Source organism: Gekko japonicus, unplaced genomic scaffold (assembly GCF_001447785.1).
Source record: "Gekko japonicus isolate JY-2015 unplaced genomic scaffold, Gekko_japonicus_V1.1 scaffold2858, whole genome shotgun sequence".
NCBI lineage: Eukaryota > Metazoa > Chordata > Lepidosauria > Squamata > Gekkonidae > Gekko > Gekko japonicus.
Genome location: NW_015174921.1, coordinates 97,749 through 113,633, shown reverse-complemented (window position 1 = coordinate 113,633; position 15,885 = coordinate 97,749). Strand labels below are relative to the sequence as shown.

At 49.7% G+C, this 15,885-nt stretch overlaps 1 protein-coding gene across 1 annotated transcript in view; it reads left to right on the top strand.

Moving 5' to 3' along the window:
- The window catches only part of DOT1L (DOT1-like histone H3K79 methyltransferase), a 124,097-nt gene that overhangs the window by 91,419 nt on the left and 16,793 nt on the right, over positions 1–15,885 (top strand). Inside the window, exons 21-25 of the mRNA XM_015425067.1 lie at positions 4,441–4,925; positions 6,911–7,034; positions 8,274–8,420; positions 10,484–10,613; positions 11,329–11,956. Coding sequence (XP_015280553.1) covers positions 4,441–4,925; positions 6,911–7,034; positions 8,274–8,420; positions 10,484–10,613; positions 11,329–11,956 — 1,514 coding nt within the window. The remainder of the gene's footprint in view (positions 1–4,440; positions 4,926–6,910; positions 7,035–8,273; positions 8,421–10,483; positions 10,614–11,328; positions 11,957–15,885) is intronic.

Here is a 15,885-nt window from a genome sequence, read left to right as displayed (position 1 = left end):
GTAACAGAATGACTTTCAATCTGGAAAAGAAAAAAGAAGTGCTAATGTAGCATTTTTTTCAATTTTTCCAAAAATTTCCATTTTCCCCTGGAAAAAAACGGGTTTTTTTCCCGGACTTCAAAATTTCCGGAAATTTTACATCTTTATGGGAGGCCCTTGGGCATGTTCAGCATAGGCTTCCCAAGGCCCGTTCCCTGCCGCCGCCGAATTGGGTCCCCGGGGGAACTCCGGCCCGATGTGCGCGTCACCCAGAAGTGACGCGACCACGCCGGGCACGCTGGGGGCGGGGCCACCACAATCCGAGGGAAAACTCTATGGTTTTTCCTTGTATGGCCATTGCCCCGCCCCCAGCGTGCCTGCCGTTGTCACATCACTTCCGGGTGATGTGCATGCGGCGCACGCGCACACACCAGACACCAGCCGGGAGCCCCCCGCTCCGGCAGAAGATCGCCTTGGCACCCTTTAGCAGCCCGCCCCCCCCGACGCTTGGGGACAGGCTGCCTATCCAGACGAAACCTGCCTCCTCCCTCACTGCATTCCGGAGAGCTCAGAGAGGCTTTCTCAGCTCGGGCTGCTGTTTGATTGGATAGTACCTTTTCTCCTTCTCAGAGTCTGTGTAAGAAATAGGGGAATAGGAACAGGGGGAAGGAAAGAAGTGCAGGATTTATCTCTTACGGTTGCCACGAAGCAATGCGTAAGATTTAGAAGAGGAGAAGAAGAAGAGATTGGATTTATACCCTGCCCTTCACTTGGAGTCTCAGAGCAGCTTACAGTCTCCTTTCCCTTCCCCTCCCCACAACAGACAACCTGTGAGGGAGGTGGGGCTGAGAGAGCTCTCTCGAGAACTGCCCTTGAGAGAACAGCTCAGAGAGAACTTGTGACCGACCCAAGGTCACACCAGCAGCTGCGTGTGGAGGAGTGGGAACCAGACCCGGTTCTTCCAGATTAGAGTCCATGTTCCTGACCACTACAGACTGGGTCTCCAGTTTAGCTTCCAGTTTATTGGAACACTGGATGCCTCCTCTCAGTCGCAAGACTCCAGAGGCAGCCAACAGCACGGAACCTTGCAAGAATCCAGAGCAGCCAGGTTTGTTGGCTGCCGAACAAAGATGTCTCCCATGTTCCTAGACCTAACCCCAGAATCCCAAAGTAGAGAGACGGTGGTGGTGGGGAGAGAAACAAGGAAGAAAAGGTGACGGGAATGACCAAGAGGTCTGGGCGAATAAGCCAGTTTTAGCATTCTTAAACAGGGCAAATTGCCAGAAGTAGGGAGTTCTGTAATGGGAGAGTGCTCCAAGTTGGGGAGGTTGTTAACAGCCAGCTAACTGTGGGGGCAGGCTTCTGTCACAGGTCTGGACCTTTTAGGCCTTCGTTGGCAGAGATTGGCTTTTTTAACAGCGCCTGGAAAGCACCTGGACAATCCTCATAATCCTGCCAACCGGAGCCACAGGTGCAGAAGTCGGGGGGGGGGGGTTGAGCACCAGCCCCACTTCACGCCGTTTGGCAAACTGTTCATGCAATCGAGGGGAGTTTTGGAAAATCCAGTCTCGTTAACAGCAGGAGGGGTGTGGAGAAGCTAGTGGGGGGCGTAGTGTCTAGAGCAGGACTGCAATCCAGCCCGCAAGGCCCTGGCTGTTTCCTGCTTCCTTTCCCAGGTCTGCTGCTGCAGTAACTCAGAGCAAGAGGTGTCCGTCATCAGAGACTGTTAAATAGACTAAATATTGTGAGAGTGCTCGTGTTTTAAGCATGTTATTATTTAAAGTTTTAAAAATCAACTTTGTTTGTGTCCTTTATAAAGTTTATATCTCCGCTACCTGGCCTTACATTTTATGACACCCATGGCCCGGTCCAACAAGGTCCCATTTATGTCAGATCTGGTCCTCATAACAAATGAGTTCGACACCCATGCCCTAGAACGTCGGGCTAAGATCTGGGGATCCCGCTCTGCTGTGGAGCTCATTGCTTCATGACCCAGTGTCACGTTCCTCTGGCCTGCCGTGAGGATGCAGCGGGGGAGAAGGGAGAGGAGCTCAAGGCATGCCACTTTGAGCTCCTCAGCGGAGAGGCAGGGTAGAAATGCACCAGATGAGTCACTCTGAGTTCTCCTTTTAAAATAGTTCTCTTGTTGATTTTTATTTCTTGACGCTGTTTATAGTCCGCCTGTCTCACGGGGGCTGGAGGCAGATTGCAACCTAGTGAGTTGGTACAGTCCACAAAATGGAACGTTCAGTAACCAAGGCACTGGGATTACAGCACTCTGGAACCAACCAGAAAGAACTGACGCCCTGCTGCATAAGCATTAACATAAGAACTTAAGAGGAAGCCAGTGTTGGATCAGGCCCATGGCCCATCCAGTCCAACACTCTGTCACACAGTGGCCAAAAATACCAGGTGCCATCAGGAGGTCCAGCAGTGGGGCCAGGACACTAGAAGCCCTCCCACTGTTGCCCTCCAAAGTACCAAGAATACAGAGCATCACTGCCCCAGTCATAGGAACAGAAGAGAAGCCATGTTAGATCAGGCCAATGGCCCATCCAGTCCAACACTCTGTCACACAGTGGCCAAAAATACCAGGTGCCACCAGGAGGTCCAGCAGTGGGGCCAGGACACTAGAAGCCCTCCCACTGTTGCCCCCCACCCAAAAAAAAGCACGAAGAATACAGAGCATCACTTGCCCCAGACCGAGAGTTCCTATCTATATCTTGTGGCTAATAGCTACTGATGGACGTCTGCTCCATATGTTTATCCCATCCCCTCTTGAAGCCGTCTATGCTTGTAGCTGCTACCACCTGTGGCAGTGAATTCCATGTGAATTCATGACACATTAAGCCAAGGGTGTCAAACTTACTTGTTATGAGGGCCGGATCTGACATAAATGAGACCTCATTGGGCCAGGCCATGTGTGTCATAAAATGTAATGCCAGGTAGCGGCGATATAAACTTTATAAAGGACACAAACGCAAAGACTTGTTTTTTTACTTAAAATAAAAACATGCTTAAAACATTAGCACTCTTGCAATATTTTGTTTGTTAACGGTCTCTGAGAACTGACACCCCTCGCTCTGAAGTATTGCATGAAAACGTCTGTGCTGTTGCAATCTTGAGTATGCTGTTCAAGTGTGTATTTGTCAGCTGCAAACCTACTTTTGATTTATTGACATTCACCACAGAAATCTCATGCTCAGAGTTCTGAGTCTAGGGGCTCAAGTTAAAACATGAAACGGCTGAGTGTTCAAGAGAGTCTGGCGAAGCAAGCTATGATGCAGCAGCAGGAACAGAACTGGAAGCAGGAGATGGCCAGTTCCACTGTGGGCCTGATGGAAGCCCACTGGGGGCCTGATCCGGCCCCTGGGCTGCATGTTTGACAGCCCTGCACTTAGCAGCACAGCGATTACATAATAGAATCCGACTACAGCAAGCTGTGCACAGCAGTCTAGACCACAGTCCACGACACACGAAGCCGCCTCACACTGAATCAGACCATCGGGCCATCAAAGTCAGTACTGTCTACTCAGACTGGCAGTGGCTCTCCAGGGTCTCAGGCAGAAGTCTTTCTCGGCACCTACTGCCTGTTCCTTTTTTAACTGGAGATGTCGGGGACTGAACCTGGGACCTCCTGCATGCAAAGCAGGTGTTCTACCGCTGAGCCACAGCCCCTCCCCAGTCATTTTATCCAGTTAAACAAAGTTCGAGTCCAACGGTACCTTGAGACCAACAAAGTTTTATTCGAGGTATAAGCTTTCTTCAGATATCTGAAGTTTGGTGTAGTGGTTAAGTGCCTGGACTCTAATCTGGGAGAACCGGGTTTGATTCCCCACTCCTCCACTTGCACCTGGCTGGATGACCTTGGGCAAGCCGTAGCTCTGATAAGAGCTGTTCTTGAAAAAGAGCCGTTTCTGTCAAGAGCTCTCTCAGCCCCACCTACCTCACAGGGTGTCTGTTGTGGGGAGGGGAAGGGAAAGGAGGTTGTAAGCCGCTCTGAGACACCTTTGGGTAGTGAAGGGCGGGGTATAAATCCAATCTCTTCTTCTTCTCTACCTTGAATAAAACTTCGTTGGTCTTAAAGGTGCCCCTGGACTCAGACTTTGTTTTGCCGCTCCAGACCAAAGTGGCTACCCACCTGAATCTTTATCCAGTTAAGTTTGAATCAGGGGTTGTCGTTTGAGATAAAGCAGCTTGAAAGTCAGAATGTCCAGGGGAAGGGAGACGGGAAATATTTCCCGAGCGACACATCTGAATATCGTGTGTGGTCACCATTCGTGTTGCATATATTAAGTATTCTGTATTGTAACTTGTCTTTTGCCTGCCCAGCGGTTAGCTTTGAGGCGGGATGTGTTTTCTGAAGAGTAGCATGAAGGAGGCGTCTGCCGCAAAGCGCTGTGTTCACGAGGCCTGTGGCGTCCCGTCTCATCCCGTCTTTTCGTTTTTTCTTTGCAAAAGATCAGCATCGTGGAACTCGAGAAGAGCCAAAGGCAGCAAGAGCTCCTGCAGCTGAAGTCGTACATGCCTCCCGACGAATCGCTGCCAGCGCAGCCGCGCCACAAGAACCACCTGCACCGCGAGTCGGAGCCTGATCACGGAGCGTTCCAGCTCGAACTGGAGTGCCCCAAGTTCCCGGTGCCCCAGATCAACGGCATGAGCCCCGAACTGTCCATGAACGGCCATGCCACCCCCTATGAGATCCAGCACGCCCTCGGCAGGCCCTCCTCCAAACAGGGCACCCCGCAGTACGCAGCCTCGCACCTGGACCCAGATATAGTCCCTTGCACCCCGAACCACAACTGCAGGCAGAAGCCGGACAGGGCCTCGAGCTTGTCCTTGCCGGACTACACCAGGTTCTCCCCAGCTAAAATAGCCCTGCGGAGGCACCTGAACCAGGACCATACGGGCGGTGGGAAATCAGCCAGTAATGAAAACCATCAGAGGTGAGTTTCTTCTTGATCCCAAGGGGGGGGGTGTCGGCTTATTTGAGAAAAGAACACAGAACACACAGTAGGATGCTGTGTGGTTTTGAAAGCACAAACACCGTCCTCGGTTCGAGGCCAGCAATCCAGGGGAACAAGTTTTTGAGAGGCAAAACTCCCTCTGGTCGGAGCTTCTTTGACTCTCAGAAGTTTATATGCTGGAGACCTTGCAGCTCTCCCGCTGCAGACCGGCACAGCTGCCCACACTTGACACACATTTTACGTAAGACCCCCCGCTTAGCTGATGTAGAATCCCCGTGCTTTGTAAAAGATCCTGGGGAATTATCTAGGGCAGTCAAGCAGAGCACTGGCCCAGTGTGTCGCACCTCACGTTTGAACTGTATTAATTTGAAAGGGTGCCTTAGGACTCTTCACAACACACCTACTCACACACACACACAGAGTTTTTGTTGTAGCTGTGGATCGCTAAGGGAGATCAATCATGGAAGGCAAGCCTGTTTTTTGGGGGGGAATTTTGCCTTGTCTGCGCGTCTGTGTCTTTCAGAACAGTTTAAAAAGCCACTGTCTTTTTGTTTGATTCAAGTCCAGTAAGGCCTGAGATACCGACCAGATTTTGGGGGTATAAGCTTTTATTTATTTATTTTATTCAATGTATACCCCGCCCTCCCCACTACGCGGGCTCAGGGCGGCTTACAAGGGCATACGCCAATATAAAACATTTAAAACCATTTAAAAGTCCAAAGCTCCCTCCCTCAAATCTGGCTGCCCTCCGAAGCTATCTTTGGTTTTGCTTAGCAGACACGGGACCTGCCTGAGCACTTGATGAAGTTTAGCCGACGAAAGTTCATGCTCTATAATTTTTTTTTTTAAAAAAACCAGTCTTCTAGGTGCAACTGCGTTTTCTTAATATCTCAGACCAATGGTCCATTGAGCTCAGCCTTGCCTTCTCTGACAACCAGCGGTGGCTGTCCGAGGTCTTTCCCACCACCTGCTGCCCCAGCTCCTTAGCTCCAAATGCAAACACCTGTTAGGCTCCTGTCCCCTCCTTCCTGAATGTCTCTTTGGAATATTTCACTGCAACTGTAGAATATAGCACTGAAGCATATGATGAGAGCTTTATGAAGTCCTATGATCTTCGCTATCATACTCTATGATGAAAACTATGAAGAATGAAACTAAGAAGAGAGCCAGTTTGGTGTAGTGGTTAAGTGCGCGGACTCTAATCTGGGAGAACCGGGTTGGATTCCCCACTCCTCCACTTGCACCTGCTGGATGACCTTGAGCAAGCCGTAGTTCTGATGAGAGCTGATCTTGAAAAAGAGCAGTTTCTCTGTCAGAGCTCTCTCAGCCCCGCCTACCTCACAGGGTCTCTGTTGTGGGGAGGGGGAGAGAAAGGAGTTTGTAAGCCGCTCTGAAACACCTTTGGGTAGTGAAGGGTGGGGGTATAAATCCAATCTCTTCTTCTTTTACCTCACAGGCTGTCTGTTGTGGGGAGGGGAAGGGAAAGGAGTTTGTAAGCTGCTCTGAGACTCCTTTGGGTAGTGAAGGGTGGGGTATAAATCCAATCTCCTCCTCCTCCTCCTCCTTCCTGCTGTTCAGATGAAGCCAGTCGAAACGAACTTGTGTTCCGGAAAACCCCGCCAGCCTGCACTTTTTTGGACCTCCCTTTTTTGTATCATTGTCATTTATACATGGTTTGATAGCAGCACTATAAAGCTTTTTTCCATGTTTTTTGAGCATTGATTTTGTATAGCGCTTGCATACAGCTCGCTTTTTCTTTTGCATTTGGGTCTTTGGAGCTGTGATTCTCTTATCGCATACCAGCTCCTTAGGTGGCCGTTCCAGAGCCCGAGCCAGCAAAATCACCTTCATTCAGAGGAGGTCTCCTGCCAGCCAGCCAGCCAGCCAGCCTCAGCTCCTCCGCAAACATTCCTGTTGCTGTTGTTGCCAAGGCCAGTATTAACCCTTCAGCCTCTTTGTTTCAGATCCGAGCACATAAAAGAGAATGGTGTCGCGTTTCCGAGCCCGACGATACCAAACGGCATAAAGATGAGCCCTCAGGAACCCCGTCCCTCTTCACCGGCAGCTTTGCCAGCTCCTAACGAGAAGGTAAGGAAGCTGTAGGGGTCCAATTCTATGGACCCTCAAACAGGTTGCCCCTATCCCCTCCATTGTTTTCTGTGGTGGGGGAAAAAGTTACTTTTACCCCTGGTCCAATGTTCTTCAAACTTGGTTGGTATCTTGGGGAGAGGCTCCAGCAGCTACCCTGTGGGTTTGGAGCCTCTCCCTCCCACCTCCCACCTCCCTCCCCTCCAGCCCCCAGAATATACCCTATGTTTTCGCCATTGACTTCAATGGCCCATAGGATATAATGGGGCTGAAACTGACATTCGGCTGGCGGAAAGACTCCTGAATACTGCTGAAATTGACATGCAGGAGTCTTTATGCAGGAGTCTTTATGCGGCCGAAATTGATTCTGCCCAATTCGGCCAAATCCGAATCGGGCCGATTTTTAATTTTTTTTGCACACCCCTACAGGACTCCACAGCTTAGAGGGAGCATTGGTTACCATTGTAAGTAAACCAGAGAACACGCATAAGAACCTCTCTGGCCTAGCTGGGCATCAGTGCTCCCTCTAAGCTGTGGAGTCTTGTGAGCAAAAATTCTGCTTTGTGAGCTATGGGCATTAAAGTTGTGAGTGAGCGATTTGGCTACTGCCTAAATCAGTTTGCTCTGGAGCCCTCCTTCCTGAGCTAAGACAAAAATCTGTGAGCCGGAGGCTAAAAAACTGTGAACTAGCTCACACTAACTCAGCTTTGAGGGAACACTGCCGGGCATGTTCTAAAATGTATAACAAATGCTTAGCACAGTTCTCGTTAAAAAAAAAAAACATGCCTAAAGAACTGGTAGCCGCCACGAGGGCAGAGTCCCAGAGATTGGTGTTTTCACCTTGCCAGCATCATGTTTAAAAATCGGTTCCTGGTTTTAGAAAATCCCTTGCCTTGTAATGCTCCAGGAAAGAGAACATAGTGGCACTGTGATTCTGCTGACTCTTTTAGAATGCTGGTCAAAACCGTGCGCGTGCTCGTGCCTATTGGCCAGCTGATGCCGTTGACTCTGCAGTGCAATACAGTCTGGTTAGTCCACATATGGGGTGGATGGGGTGGAATGCTTGCAGCTCTTCAACTGCTGCTAGTAATTTAAGCCCATGCCCATGAGCACGCAGCAAAGCCAGGAAGCCCCGGCCGAAAGTGAGAGCCGCCACGACTGAGGCGGATTGAGGGTGGTACAGCCATAGGCGGAAAGGGAGCGCTTGACCGGGCGTTGTCTGCTTCGTGTGTTTTGCAGGCTTTCCGGGAGAGGACACCTGTGAGCAACGGGGAGACCATCACCAGCCTCCCCATCAGTATTCCCCTCAGCACGGTGCAGCCCAATAAGCTCCCTGTTAGTATTCCCTTGGCCAGCGTTGTCCTCCCTAGCCGTGTTGAGAAGGTGGTGAGTAAAGGGGGCTCCTCGATGTTTCTCTCCCATCCCTTCCTTATAAAGGTGGTGGTTGTCTTCAGCAGTGGTCAGATGCTCAAGGTGGATTTGCAGTCCACCCTTATGCTGGGGCCGCAGATCTTTATGGAGCTGCCTCTTTTTTTTCTTTTGCTGCTGCTTGGGAGGTCTTCCTGCAGAGAGGGTGAGGGTGCCATGCCCTTCCGCCTCTCTAGGCACGTCGAAATGAGCAGCAGGGCGGTCACGTGAGGTCGCTCCATCATGGAGAGGTTTCCTCCTCGGCTCTGGCCCTCAGCCTGCTTATTGCCGTGGTCCACATCAGAGCACGTGGCTTGTGTCTCCTGGTTCTCTCTCGCCGTGCCACTCGCGCTTCCCTTGCTACCGCGCCGTGTGACTCCCTGCCACGCACTTCCAGGTCTGGAAGGGCTGAAGGCCACTGACTTGGAAGACTTTTCACCACATCCACGGGACCATGAACTGCAGAATTCGCTTGGTGTTAATGGGAGACAGTGCGGGGTAGTGGTCAGAGTGTTGGACTTGCCCCTGAGAGACACCCCCCCCCCCCCCCCCCCCCACCTTCCCACTCGGCTGTGAAACTCGACAGGTGACCTTGGGCCAGTTTCTTTCTCTCTGTATAGCCTAACGTGTAGGTTTGTTGTGAATGTAAAATGGAGAAAGGAAGAATCCTGAGCTCCCTAAGTGGGAAGGATAGGGTAAGATGTCGTACGATAGGTAAAGGTAGATCACCCAGTCTAGATTCTGATGCATGGCATGGACTCCTTAAAATTTTCCCTTTAAGGTTTGAAAGCCAGTCCTCGGGGGTTCAGAACCTGGTAACGTTCTACCTTCTGGCTCAGTTTGAGCCAGTTTGGTGTAGTGGTTAAGAGCACGGGTTCTAATCTGGAAAAATCAGATTTGATTCCCCACTTGTCCACGTGCAGTTGCTGGTGTGACCTTGGGTCAGTCATAAATTCTTTCAGAGCTGTTGTCTCAAGGGCAGTTCTCAAAAGAGATCTCTCAGCGCCACCTACCCCACAGGGTTTCTGTTGTGGGGAGGGGAAGGGAAAGGGATTGTAAACTGCCCTCCTTCGGGTAGTGAAAGGTGGGGTATAAATCCAATCTTCTTCAGTCCAGCTTGATAAGGCTATCAGGTTCATCAGTGTGAGGCCCAGACTAGCACAGACTTTAAATGCACTGTGCAAAGCCTTGGGCTGTTTTGTTTTTGTTTTTTTAGATCCTGATTTAGGGTACTATTTGGGTAATAAAAATATAGTCTGCATTCTGAGAAGGGTTGTGTAAATTGCAGTAATTCGTTTGACACATCTGGATTATAAAAGTACCGCAATAAGGTCAAGTAGAGTTTGCTCAACCTTCACAGTTGGCATTCCCTTACCAGTTAGCATCCTAATGTATTTTTGTGATCTAACATATCCTAAATACGGACACGCCTTTACGTTGGAAAGTTTCAACGTTCCACCATCTGAAGTCTTGACTGGGAGATATGCTGGTATTCCATATTTGGAGAGAACATGCCTTTGCGGCCTCAATCACACCGAATCCGTTGACGCCATACTTTTAACCTGCCCTAATTTTTAGAACTTAGGCAGGAGCTAATTTCCCCCCTACTTAGTAAGGGCTCTGTTTCTCCAACTGCTGAGACTTTTAGGCTATTGAGCAATGTAGATGGATGGGTTACATTACTAGATTTTTGGCTGCTGTTGTAGAAATACAGAGACATTCTAAAACAATGGCAGAAACCTTATCATATTCTGTTGGGGCGATCCCATTATGTAGGCAGCTCTCCATTCGTTGCTTAAACATAAAAAACTCAGCGGCTGTTCAAGACCACTGGGCGGAATGAACAGTAATAGAAAAGAAAAGAAGTCGCCTTTTAGGGGCGGGTCAGGCTTTCCTCGCTGCGGGTGGCTCCGTTCTGAACCCCTTCACACTGACTCTGAGGTCGCCACCAGTCTGCGATCCAGCTGCCTTGAGCGAACAGCAGACAGCGCTCACCCACTGAAGTTGCCTGTTTTCTCTTCCTCTTCCTCCCCCCCCCCCAGAGAAGCACACCGAGCCCCGTCCACCAGAACCGTGACTCCTTTTCAACACTTGACAAACAATATGGTGCTAGTTCTCATAACGGCGTGAGCGGTGCTGCTGCCAACAAGCCACTGACTTTGGCTACCTCAGGTGAGTCCCTTCCTGCCAAGACCTGTGCAGTGGTGGTGGTGGGGGGAGCAGACATCTCCGCCCCTCAGAATCTTCAGATTGCCAGGAAGCTAGGAGTTTCTTTACTCTGATCGCCCTCTAAAAACCAGGAACTGTCTGCTGCTGTTCCCTCGGGCAGTCGAAACGCTTTGTTCCTTTTTTTTTTTTTACCAGAGCATGCAATGTAAAGCTTCGATCCCTTTTGCAATTTAGATGGAAGGTGAGATCCTCAGTAAAGAGATGCTTAGGGAGAGAGACCCCACCTCAGTGTGGGAAGGTACCAAAGAAGTTGGCTTTCCAGGATTCCTGTAGTCCGTGAAAAGCACAGGCGTTGGCCCGCTGTCAGGGTCCGGGGCCCCAGGAGTGCCCGTATCCATCCATCTGGTGCTGAGTCCTTTAAGTTTTCAGAGCCAGGTTAAAAGGTCTTTGTTTCTCCAGGGATTTTTGCTGGGTTTGTACTGCGTGTTTTCCCCTCCCACTTAATTCTGTTTGTTTTAGTTTTGCCTGGGGACAGCTAAATCGGCCAGTTTTAAGAGGTGACTTTTATATTTCATGCTGCCTTTAGATATTTTTAATGCTTTGGCTTTCTTCTCTTAAAGGGATTCTGCTGGTCTTAAATTGTACATATATTTAGTAGGGTTTTTTGGGGGGGGGTGATCAAACAGTTTGATACTCCCTTCTGTCTCCCTCTTCACAGGTTTTTCTTACATGACAGGCTCTGGGTTGGCCAATGGGACCCTTTCGAACAGCCCTGCCCAGCTTAACCACAGCATCGACCACGCAGCTCTGGAGGACGGGTCCAGTTCAGGAAGCTTGTTTAATTCAGTGGGATCTCGGAGCTCCACTCCGCAGCACCCTTCTCTGCTGGCGATGCCCTCGCGGAATTCCGGGCAGAACTCCCCTGCTCAGCAGCACTCCGCAAGCCCCAGGCTGAACGGGGCCTGCCAGAGCCTGGGAGGGGTATTGCAGTACATGGACTCCCAGAAAGCCTTCGCTGAAGGGACACGGGGGGACATGCAGGTGGACGCAGCGTTCTCCGATCCCGAAAGCGAGGGCAAGCGAAGGATCATCTTCACCATCTCTCCTGCCACGGGAACCATAAAGCACTCTCCTTCCAGTAAGCACAGCCCGCTTACGGCAAGCATCCGGATGGAGTGTGGCCAGGCCTACGTGCAGGACGGGAAGAAGCGCGGCCGGAGGAAGCGGTCCTCCACGGGGACGCCTAGCATGAACTCTGGGGTGTCGCCAAAACGCAAGTCGTTGCCGATGGTGGCTGGGCTCTTCACTCAGCCGTCGGGGTCTCCGCTTAATATCAGTTCAATGGTGAGGAATTGAGGGCTTTTTGTGCATTTTAAACTGGGCTTGCTCATGCTCCCTTGTGGCACAGATCTCCTTTGGGTGGCTGAGCAGGGAAGCCTTCCGAAGCCAGAAATTGGTTATTTGGGGCTCGTCAAATGTGGCTCAAACTTAAGAAGAAGAGATTGGATTTATACCCCGCCCTTCACTACCCAAAGGTGTCTCAGAGGGGCTTACAAACTCCTTTCCCTTCCTCTCCCCATAACAGACACCCTGTGAGGTGGGTGGGGCTGAGAGAGCTCTGACACAAACTGCTCTTTTTCAAGGACAGCTGTGCCAGAGCTTGTGACTGACCCAAGGTCACATCAGCAGGTGCAAGTGGAGGAGTGGGGAATCAAACCCGCTTCTCCCAGATTAGAGTCCGCGCACTTAACCACTACACCAAACTGGCTCTCAGCGCTTGTGGGCAGTGCTTGTGGGAAGGTGGCCCATTGCCACTTTTATTGTGGAGTTATTGACAAGATGGCCTTAAAAGTAAGTTCGTTCTTCAAAGTAAGTATCTGAAGCTTATACCCCCCAAATTCTCGTTGATGTCTCTAGTGCTACTGGACTCAAATCGAGCTGAAACGACCTTCCTTCTTTTGGCTCATTAAAAAGTTGCCCGCTCTTCAGTGAAAAATCTAAGGCAGGCAGTTCACAGTCAGATCCTGAAACATCAAATGCTGTTTAAATTTTTAAAAAGCAAGAGATGTCTAAATGTATAAGCAGAATAAGAAACACCAAGACCGAAACATTCCAAGAGACAGCATTAAAAGCAATGGCTGAAAAACTGCTTTGCCCATGGAAGGGCACATACTAAATTTTATTATGTGATGACTCAGCCGGGACCAGAGAGACCTTAAAGAAGTACAGTAGATACAGCCAATCCAAAAGAACACTTGAAACACAGCTCCTGAAGCTTAAAAGCGGCAGAACTGTTGGAGGTGTCCTGGGGGTAAAAGGTAAAGGTTTCCCTTGCTCAAAAGCCAGTCGAGTCCGACTCTAGGGTTGCGGTGCTCATCTCCGTTTCCAAGCCGAAGAGCCAGCACTGTCCGAAGACATTTCCGTGGTCATGTGGCCGGCATGACTAAACACCAAGGCGCACGGAACGCTGTTACCTTCCCACCGAAGCGGTACCTATTTATCTACTTGCAGTTTCTTGCTTTCGAACTGCTAGGTTGGCAGGAGCTGGAACTAGAGACGGGAGCTCACTCCGTCGTGTGGCAACTTGGGTCTTGAACTGCTGAACTACTGACCTTCCGGGGGGGGGGGCTGGTAATTTTGGCACTTCCCCCAAGAAAGCCCTCTCATAGGTGCTGCATGATGGACCTCTGATCTCCGGCTAATGCCTCTCTGTGCCAGGGAGGTTTGCACAGCTTATTTTAATCACGTGTCTAATGCTGTTGCTGCTTGATCAGGGACCAGTGTTGCGAGCCAGTTTGGTGTAGTGGTTAAGAGCACAGGCTCTAATCTGGGAGAACCAGATTTGATTCCCATCTCCTCCATGTGCAGCTGCTGGTGTGACCTTGGGTCAGTCATAAGTTCTTTCAGAGCTATTCTCTCACAAGCAGTCCTCGAAAGAGCTCTTTCAGCCCCACCTTCCTCACAGGGTGTCTGTTGTGGGGAGGGGAAGGGAAAGGAGACTGTAAGCTGCTCTGAGACGCCTTCGGGTAGAGAAGGGCAGAGTATAAATCCAATCTCTTCTTCTCGTGTTGACTCCAAAGGAAACAGAAAGCCTGTCTGCATGCAGTCTTGTAAGGACTCATGGGATTTGGGGCACATGGCTGGTTCATAAGAATCTGTACCAGAAGAGTACTTGGGGCTGGTATTGTTTCAGGTTTTGTTCTGATGATCTGTGAACAAAGGAATCTGATGTTCCGTAGCTGGGATAAGCCATTAGATCATGGACGTAAACAATGTTATTTTTGACCCTAGACAATTTTACAAGGTTTAGGGTTTTTCTTAAAAAAAAAAAAAAGATTTCTGAAGTTTTCATAAAGAATAAAGTTATTAGTTGTAGATTTTCCGGGCCGTATGGCCATGGTCTTAACATTGTAGTACCTGATGTTTTGCCAGCAGCTGTGACTGGCATCCTCAGAGGTGTAACACAGAAAGATGGAGTACTCCCTGTGTCCGTGTGAGAAGAAGAATGGTAGGCAGGTCATTTATATCTACTCAGGAAGGTGGGGTAGGGCTGAGTCATTGTCTTGTAGGAGTTCCCCAGGCTGTGACATGCTAATGGAGGTTCTTTCCTGAGGAGGTTCTTTTGCATATGGATTGGCTGTTGAAATTCTAATCTTATCTGTAGTGCTGTTGTAAGATGTAGAGCATTTTGTGTTTTTCAGGACTGGAAACCATGCCCTATTTATCTTTCTATGTTCTTCAGGACTGGAAACCATGCCCTATTTATCTTTAAACTCTTCCTTCCTGTTGAAATTGTGTTTATGTTTATGAATTTCAATGGCTTCCCTGTGTAATCTGACATGGTAATTGGATGTGTTGTCCAGCCTTTCAGTGTCTTGGAATAAGATACTGTGTCCTGTTTGAGTTAGGCTATGTTCAGAAAGTTATTTTCAGAAGCTGCAAGGCGGGACCCCAAACTTTTTGAGCCTTTGGAATTCTGATAGGGCGTGGCAGGCGCAAAATGGCTGCCAGAGAAGGTGGAGCGAGCCATAAAAGGGTTCCCACAGTCGACCTTCAGGGGAGATTCTTGTGTTGTTGTGGCCGCTGCTGCCAAAGCAAGATTTTTTTAAAAAAAATCTGCATAGCCGATCAGAAGAAGCCTTGCTGGGCAAGGGCTCTAGTTGGCCCCACCGAGTTTCTACAGACACTTGGTGGGCCCCACCCACTTTCTACTTTGGTGTATAAGTGCGCGGACTCTAATCTGGGAGAACGGGGTTTGATTCCCCACTCCTCCACTCGCAGCTGCTAGATGACCTTGGGCAAGCCATAGTTCTGTCAGAGCTGCCCTTGAAAAAGAGCAGTTTCTGCCAGAGCTCTCTCAGCCCCACCCTACCTCACAGGGTAGTTGTGAGAAGGGGAAGGGAAAGGAGTTTGTAAGCCGCTCTGAGACTCCTTTGGGTAGTGAAGGGCGGGGTATAAATCCAATCTCTTCTTCTCTTCTAAAAATATTTGGTGGACAGTAGGAAAGCTGTTGGAGGGTGCCGTGGCACTCACAAGCACCACACTGGGGACCCTTGTAAGGAATTCCACCTGTGCTGCAGTCACTTATGACAACCAGCCTTGGTTGGCTGTGGCAAGAACAAGCCCTGCTGTGCACCAAAGCTGCAAACCAGGACTTGTTCAGTAAACCGAAAATTGTTCCTCTGTCTGAATCAGGTGCTGCAGCAGAAGTCCTTGCGCTTGCAGTAACACTGCATCAACTCCTGGTTTGTAAATGGGAAAAGCATTTTCCCCCCAAAGCACTTGATTTAGATATGTCAACCGACGGTGGTTTTATTTGAAGGCCAAGGGCCAAAAGACCAAGGAGCCACCTTGAGCTAAGAGGAAAAATGGGGTATAAGTAGTTTAATAAATCAGGCACCTGGTTCCTTGGCCGAGTAGCACATTTTTATTTTTATTTATTTATTTATCATTCGATTTATATACCGCCCTAAACCCCCCCCCCCATGGGGGTCTCTGGGCGGTTTACAGTTTGTAGTGCTAGTCACTTTGTAATTCCCTAACTATGGGCACATTCTCAGGGGTTGGGTCAGCCTACCTAGCACCCCGGTGGTGGCGGCTCTCCCTTCTGGCCTTTGGCTTATTGTTGTGTGCAAACAGTCCCCTGTTCAGATGCAACAAAAGCGACTTTACATCTCTGTGTTTGGGGCGTGCTTATGCAGGAAAGTACATTCCTGGCCCCTGGCTGAAGCATAAACACACTTCCTCCAGAATATAGAATTTCACCAACCCTGTT